This window comes from Athene cunicularia (assembly GCF_003259725.1).
Source record: "Athene cunicularia isolate RWA chromosome 12 unlocalized genomic scaffold, athCun1 chr12_part1, whole genome shotgun sequence".
Classification (NCBI taxonomy): domain Eukaryota; kingdom Metazoa; phylum Chordata; class Aves; order Strigiformes; family Strigidae; genus Athene; species Athene cunicularia.
The window spans coordinates 1,433,996-1,441,947 of NW_020799116.1; the positions used below are offsets into that span (position 1 = coordinate 1,433,996).

The 7,952-nt window shown below is 56.7% G+C and overlaps 1 protein-coding gene across 1 annotated transcript in view; it reads left to right on the top strand.

Moving 5' to 3' along the window:
* Positions 1–7,952, top strand: part of PLXNA1 (plexin A1) — a 100,915-nt gene that overhangs the window by 35,141 nt on the left and 57,822 nt on the right. The window contains exons 4-8 of the mRNA XM_026857529.1: positions 928–1,068; positions 3,095–3,195; positions 3,532–3,655; positions 5,713–5,866; positions 6,453–6,552. Coding sequence (XP_026713330.1) covers positions 928–1,068; positions 3,095–3,195; positions 3,532–3,655; positions 5,713–5,866; positions 6,453–6,552 — 620 coding nt within the window. The remainder of the gene's footprint in view (positions 1–927; positions 1,069–3,094; positions 3,196–3,531; positions 3,656–5,712; positions 5,867–6,452; positions 6,553–7,952) is intronic.

Below are 7,952 nucleotides of genomic sequence, written 5' to 3' on the forward strand. Positions count from 1 at the left end.
TCCCATCCCATCCCATCCCATCCCATCCCATCCCTCTGAGCCATTTCTCCAGCATTGTCTTCCCTGAGGCTGCCCCGTGCCAGGGGACAGCCCAAATCTGGGGGTATCACAAGCGCTGGCGTTAAGAGGAAGGTCCCTGTCTCGGGCAGGTGGCAATCAGGTCACAGCAAGTGGCACAGCTTTGTTCAGCTCCTGCTCGGTGGGTGCCTCCAGCCCCGTGGTGCCGCCTGATGTGGTTATCGCGGGTACAGCCAGGAACCGGCGTACTTAGAAAGAGCTCTAATGTGCTTGTGAGCTGTGAGAGGATTAAAGCCTTCGCCACGTTCCTTCTCAGGGAACAAAGACATTTTCCGAACCTCTGTTGACCCTCAGCTTCCTTGAGACCCTCTTGACTTCCCTGGTCAGGAGCCCAGTCCTTTCCTCTGGTGGGTGGGGGACGGGAGCCCTGCCCTTGTGCGCCGCGGCGTCCTGCCCGGCCGGGGCGTGCTGCGCTCTGGCACACGAGCTGCCTCCGGGACCGCTGCGGCGGGATGGGGTTTGCTGCTCTGCTGTGGGCCGGGGGCTCGTCCGTGCCACGCTGCGAGTTGGAGGGGCTTTGGGGCTGAGGAGGGGAAGCAGGGTGGCAGAGAGTGGGGCCAGCGTGAAAACCACGGGTGTGGCTCCATTTCCTGGAGAGAGGTGAACTCCATCAGCATAAAGATGGTGCAAATGCACCAGAGAAATGCAAAAAAGGAAGAAAACGTTGCAGTTTGCTCTTCTGGAAAGCGTCGGGATGTTTGTAAAGCGGCCGGTACTTTGCCGTGCTGCGGTGGCCGTGGGGTGGCCACGCTGGTGTGGGACAGAGGGGTGGCATCCCCCGTCCCCCTCCCTGGGTGGGGGCTGAGGTGCGTGTGACCCCATGCTCACCCCCCCTTGCGCTCCCCACAGATCCTGGTGGATTTGCAGGCTGAGAGGAAGCACCAGGCACTGCAGTACGAGAATGTCGTGGCCCACGAGGGCAGCTCCATCCTGCGAGACCTGGTGCTGAGCCCCGACCGCCAGCACATCTACGCTATGACCGAGAAGCAGGTAAGGGGAGGGGATAAGGGGAGGGGACGGCAGCCCCTCTGCTCTCCTGGCTTGGCAGCCCGCGTTGCCACCCCAGCCTCCAGTCCTGTGCGCTGGGAAGCCTTTCGAGCTGCTCCACGGCTTCTGCTGCCTGGGATAGGGGCTGCCAGGGGCTGCGTGTCCGAGGGGACCAGTGGCAGCAACTCACTGTTCCTCTGCCCCAAGTCAGTTATTGTTAGCAGCGGCTGCTTGAAATCCCCGTGGTCCCTGGGGCCAAGGGCTTCCTGACCCTTCCTTGCGGTGAGGGGATGGCCATCACCCCCTCCCTGCTCTGGCCATCCCCTCCTGAGCAGGGTTTTTGCAGGTTAGCAGAAGCTCCTTGCTCCAAATGTCTTTTTCTCCTCTGGGGCAGCAGCTTTTGCAACTCGGGGCTGAGGGGACATGGGGCTGGTGTGTCCCCAGGCCCTTTGGTCCCTGCCTCTGCTCACACTGAGCCAACCAGACGTACAGACCTGATCCAGATCTGGCGCTGCCGTCCAGGCACTGCGCTCAGGGCTCACCGTGGGGAGTTTTCATTGTCTTTGGGGGTGTTTGCGTGATCCTCGATGTGTGGGAGAGCTTGCTGGTGTGAATTCATCCATCCATGGGCTGTGCTGGAGCAGGTGAAGCAGGTCCATGCCAGTGGTGGCACTTTCTGGAGCCGGGGCCGGCGGGGCCACATGCTGTGCCCCGTGGGGTGAGGCAGGGCGCCTGTGCTGGGGCGCAGCGTGCCTGTGTCTCGCAGCCTCTCCGCTCCTCTGCCTGGCAGAGGTGTGTGTGAGCGGGACTGCCGCAGAGCTCGGGGCCTCCCGGGTCTCCTGGCCGCCAGCCCCGGGGCTTGCAAGGGGGAAGGATGCTGGAGTAGGGCCGTGGGTTTGTCTAGACAGCCCCATGGGGACAGCAGAGCCCTTTCCCCCCTCCTCCCGGTGCCTGTCTCTGGTTTCTGCTCTGCTGCAGGAAACCTGTGGCTTTCCAGGCGAGGCAGAAACTGCCTTTAGCTTCCTCCATGCAGCTGTCCTGGGCTGTGTTTCTGTCCCTGGCCCTGTTTCTGTCCCAGGGCTGGCTTAGCTAAGCCTCCCCTCAGTGGGGCAGATGTTGGACACGTGGATGCTGGGTTATGCTGACCTGGATGGTGGATCTCCCCTACGGGCCATCACAGTGGCCTGTGCGGGGTCTGCCTTGGGGGGGGACACCTGCTGCCGACCCCCTTGCCACTGCCCATCTGGAACAAAGTCAGGGGACAAACAACGAGGAACGCTGCCAGTATCCTCATTGGAATGCAAACTGGAGGGTACTGGCTGGCCAGCATTAGCCCTGTAGGCGTCTTGCGGAGCCCATGCTCTGCCCCCCTGGGCTGGGAGGAGGGATAACACCCCGGGTTTAGCCTTCAGTAGAGAAGTTTGCAGATTTTAATTAACGAGTGAGTCCTGCCCTGTGGGAGCAGTGGGGAAACTGAGGCAGGAGCGCAGCTAGGCGCGGGCAGCTCCTCATGGCAGGCAAGCAGGCAGCTCCCTGCACCCCCTCCCCGTCCCCCCCTCTTCTCCTCCCCTCTCCTTAATAAAACCCACTCGCTTCCCTACTACGGCTCAGTGTTATCAGAGTGCTGGTGGAAAGTAATTAAATGAACAGTTGTAACAGAGCTCGAAGGGCTCGGAGAATGAGGGGATTTTAATCAAATCTGGAGGAGCAATTAATAAAGGATGGGTAACCCCTTCGGAGCAGGGCTGTGGCAACTCCAGGGTGCCTGGCTGGTGCTGGGAGCCAGCACAGCCCTGTCCTGCAGCCCTGCAAGGGGCTTGGTTGGGGTAAAAGCCTCCCCTGGCATGGAAGTGTTGCCTGCAAATGTGCTGCCGCCATCACGGTGGGGTTCAGCCTGCTCCTCACCTCTCTGATTAATGGCGTGGGAGCCGTGGGCCAGGGTGAGCCCCATCTCTGGCAGGGTCTAGGCATGGACACAGCGGGGAAACACACAGCCCGACCCCCCTCCCTCCCTGCCTGTTCCCCGCAGGTGACGCGGGTGCCGGTGGAGAGCTGCGAGCAGTACGAGAGCTGCGAGCTGTGCCTGGGCTCCCGGGACCCCCACTGCGGCTGGTGCGTCCTCCACAACATGTAAGTCCCACAAACCGTCTCCGTCCCCAGCGCTGATCTCCGTGGGGACGTGCCTCCTGGGGATGGAGCAGTCCGAGGGGTCTGTTGCCCCTTCCCGCAGCACCCAGGCGTGAGGCAGGACCCCTCTGGTCCTGCCCACAGGCTCCTGGGTTCGGCCTCTTTGTGCCAACGAGCTGAACATTAAAGACCCCCAGGGCTGGCACCAGGGGAAGGCAGAGCTGCCGTATGGGCCTCAGGCACCCAAGGCCTCTGGCTGGGCATCGCGGCCCTCCAGGGGGTCTGTGTGCCCTGCTCAGCCCGGGGCTCTCCTCACCGTGGTGGTTTCGCCCCCTCCAGATGCTCGCGCAAGGACCGGTGTGAGCGGGCGGACGAGCCCCAGCGTTTCGCCTCCGACCTGCGGCAGTGCGTCCAGCTCACCGTCCAGCCCAGGAACATCTCGGTCACCATGTCCGAGGTCCCAGTAAGTCACCTCTGCTGCCCGCAGACCCCCCCCCACCCCCAGCCACCTCCTGACCTTCGGGGAGCCACGGCAATTAAAAATAACTAACGAGGATACGACAGATAGGGAGAAAGGGGAAGAAGAGGTCCGAGACAAATAAAACACAGCGGGGCATTGATGAGGGCTGGCCTATTGATGGAGATAATAAGCCAGTTGATGATTATTCAGAAAAGACATAACCAAGCAATAAATATTTCTCCATAACACAAACACCAACATCAGAGATGCCATTTGTAGGCCAGCGATCTGTCTAGCTCAATAGCCTGTCTCTGACCCTGGCCTTTAGTAGATATTTTGGGATGAGACTCTGATGCACAACTCATTGCGCTCTCTGTGCAGACAGAAAGGATGATGGACTTCCCCGAAGTATTTTCCAGGCCATTAGCACTGTGAAGAGAATACAAAACAGCGTGTACTAGCAATAAAGTTTTGAAAAGTGCCATGTCTGAATATCTGGCACTCGGGAGTCCTGAAAGAGTCGGCCAAGATGTTCTGTGGCCTGCGGATATTTGTAATAATACGGCTTCGTAATAAGTAAGTGAATGTTGAGAAAAACCCCAGAAACAGAAAAGGTGTTCACTTTTTTGCCCAGCTGCAGAAAGGACCAAATGGTCAGAGACTGCTTAGTTTGATGTCAGATTTAGAAAAACCAAAGTAAAAAAAAACCACTGGTGCAGGATACAACTGATAAAGATTTAAGAATGGGAATATAATTAATGCCAGTCAACATGGTTTTATGTCGAACAAACCACATTTTGTTCTTTGATGAAATTATGACTTGAATTAGAAGAGGGACTGTGGGGATGTGATGTCTTTAGGCTTCTACAAGGCATTTGACTTGGTACAACACAATGTTCTGATTAAAAATTAGCATTATACAATATTGATAAAGCACGCGTTAAGTGGATTAAGAACTGGCTCCGTGACAGATCTCAAAAAGTCCTCGTCAGAGGGGAGTTGTCACCGGATGGAAATGGTTTGGAAAGCGCTTCTGCAGGGGCTCGTGTTGTCGTGGTACCACAGAGATAAATGCGAGATGGCTGCGGGTGGGACCTGCTGGGACCCGAGGGGTGCCGTGGCCTGAGATTTCCTTCAGAGCAGCTGGGTTTGGGTAGGTCTGGTTTAGCAAAAAATTGGGGTTTGGTATTGCCAAGTCTGAAGTTAGACACGGAGGCAGAAGACAGTGTCCTGGGAGGTGGTGTCGGGCTGAGCCCTGGCCGCGGGGCTCCTGGGGCAGTTCTCCCCTCCCTGGGGGTTATATCGCCCTGCCCGGCGCAGGCTGCTGCATGAGCTCTGGTGTCGGGGACGCTGCGTCGGGCTGGAGTCCAGCTCTTAAAGGGAGAGGCTGAAAACCTCCCGTAAACATCATGTAAATGAGTTGAAGGCTGGAGAAAATGCCTTGCAGTGAGAGACTTCCAGAGCTCAATCTGCTTAGCTTATCAAAAAGAAGATTAAGAGGTGACTTGATTACAGAGTATAAGTGCCTTTACAAGGAGCAAATATCAGGGACTAAAGGGCTTTTTAATCTATCAAGGAAAGGCATAACAAGAACTAATGGCTGGAAGCTGTGAAAAATTCAAATTAGAAATAAGGCAAGCGTTTTGTAAAGTGAGAACTGCTGACCCTGGGAATGACTTTGTGAAAGAAGAGGTGGATTCCTCCCCTCCCCAGCTCTGCCAGAGCGGGCGCTTTTCCGCGAAACCCTTCAGCCCTGACGCTGCGTTGGGTCTGTTGAGAGGTGAGGCGTAATGGCTTGTGGTATGGCCAGGGCAGAGGGCAGGAGGCTCTGACTCATTCCATCTTTTAACCCCTTTAAATCCACGCTCCTTGCTTGAGCAGGGAGGCCCACGGACAGGACTCGCTTGCAAGAGCCCAGAGCGCGTTTCCCCACCGCGTGTGGGTGGCAGAGGGGGGATTGCACCCGTGGTCTTTTCTGTTGGCTACACTTACACCTAGCAGACACGGAGGAGTCTTTTTCGCTAGTTTTCGGTGTTGATGCTCTCGCCTCTCCTCCCCAGCTGGTCCTGCAGGCCTGGAATGTCCCAGACCTCTCGGCAGGAGTGAACTGCTCCTTTGAAGACTTCACTGAGTCCGAGAGCCGCATCGAAGATGGGAAGATCTACTGCAGCTCTCCCTCGGCCAAGGATGTCATCCCCATCACCCGGGGCCGCGGTGAGCTTGTGCTGTGGGGTGCGAGGAAAGCCCAAGACAAACTTGGTCCCACTTGTTGCCCCACAGGCAGATGTGGAGAACAATCCTCCCGTGACCCCGAGCAGGGTCGGAGTTGGGTTCTCGGGGTGCAGGAGGAGAAGGACATTACTGCTCATGGGGGGACTGGTCCTTGGCCTCCTCCAATCCATGAGCACCAGCGCAACCTGGGCACCCTGGTCTCGTTCCCACCTATGGACCATTCCTGGGCAGATGTGCTGTAGGTGGCCGTGGGCTCTAGAACATTCTGCTGACTCCGGAACCGTTAAGCTCCCCTTCAGTACCACCAGTACAACCCAAAGCCTCCGTGCCAGCAGGTTGCGGTTAGCTGCCGGGGCTCAGACCCTTGGGCTCTGCTGGTCTGTTTTGGTGGCTGAGCAGGGGTGTGGGTGAACACTCCCTTTGCATTGCCAGATTCAGGGGATTTTGTTAGTTAACTGGGCTGAGTGGTGACGCCCAGCTCCCTCCAGCCCATCGCAAACCTTGGGCTGAGTGCTGGGCTGCCTGCTGTGTCCTTTCTGATGCCTTTTTCTGCCTGGGTCTTCCCCAGGGGACAAGCGAGTGGTGAAGCTCTACCTGAAATCTAAGGAGACGGGGAAGAAGTTTGCCTCTGTGGATTTTGTTTTCTACAACTGCAGTGTCCATCAATCGTAAGTGGCCTGGGCTTTGTTAAGAGTGTTCCGGGAGCAGATTGCTGGGGCAGTGCGAGGCTGGGAGAGGGAGATCTCAGCTTTGTGGGTGCTGATGTTGCAAGAGGAAAGGGCAGTTGAATACAGAGGTGTTCGCAGTGGGAAACCTCCTCCTTTTGCCTTTGTAAACTGGGCCGATGACCAGAGCACCCACAGTTGGTTTGGGCGTGTGGGAACATGTAGCATCAGGGGCAGAAACTCCCTTAAAACCAGGGCTTTAGGTTTGGCAAAGCTTTGGGAGAAAAAAGCAAGTTTACTGCATTGCAGACTGTAGCAATCCATGTGACCGAAAATGCCAAGTGTCTTGTTATTCCTGGAAACAGTTAATAGGAGTGACTGGGCGATGCAAAAGGAGAAGCTTGTGTTTCCCTGCGAAGGTACCTGCTGCCCAGGCTGGCAGGGGAGTGAGCTGGCAAGTTGCAGCAGCATGGGATAGACCAGTGCTGCATGTCCCGAGGCGTCTGCCCGGGAATTTCCTAACTGGAAGGAATTGTGAATTTGCTTTCTTGTCAGGCTGCTGCACAGTCTGCTCCACGTAAGGGGTTTTTAGGCAGTTTGAGAGATGTTTGTGATAAAATAGAGGAGGTGTGGGTTATTGATGTGCTGTCTAAGCTGCGTCTGACGGCGAGGAGCTGCGGCCGCTGTGCCCGAGCGGCGGGGAGATGGCTCTGCTCTGGGCACGCCGGAGGAGGAGCTGGGGTGTGTTTGGGCAAAGAATTTGGAGCTCGAGAATGCAAGAGATTTCATTACCCTGCCAGAAACCTCCCATGGATGGTGGCGCTCTGGCTGATCAGTAATTATAGATAAGCAAATGCCGAGTGGTCTCTTCGGGATGGCTCTTTGCAGTGTCTAGCCTGGCTTGGGGAGCTCTGCTGCGGGTTGCTCCTCCGAAAGGTGAGATGTGGGTGCCCCGGCTGGTCCGTGAGCTGCGGGGGGATGTGTCAGAGGAGAGCCCCCACGAACCTTGGGCCTCGCAGGGATTTCTGCCCTGCCTGCTCTCGGCACAGCCAGCGGGTCTCGGCAGCGAGGGAGGAGAGAGTTTGCAAACTTGACTTTATCCCTCACCTTGACTCCCAGAGATGAGCTTTGTCTCCCTTCACGTCGTGTGGTTTCAATAACATGAGCTCAGCTTTGGCTCGGGCTGGCTGCATGTCATTATTTTGCAAATCAAAAAGCAGATGTGACTTTTATTTTTCTAAATGAAAGAAAGAAGGCTTTTAAGTACAAATGGCATCGGATTGGATCCAATCGGGGCTCCAGCATTTTGGTCCAGCGGGAAGAGGTGGTGAGGGAAATGGCATTTTATTTTATGTGCCTGACACAGGAGGGGAAAAAAAACCCAACACCCCCCCCCCCCCCCC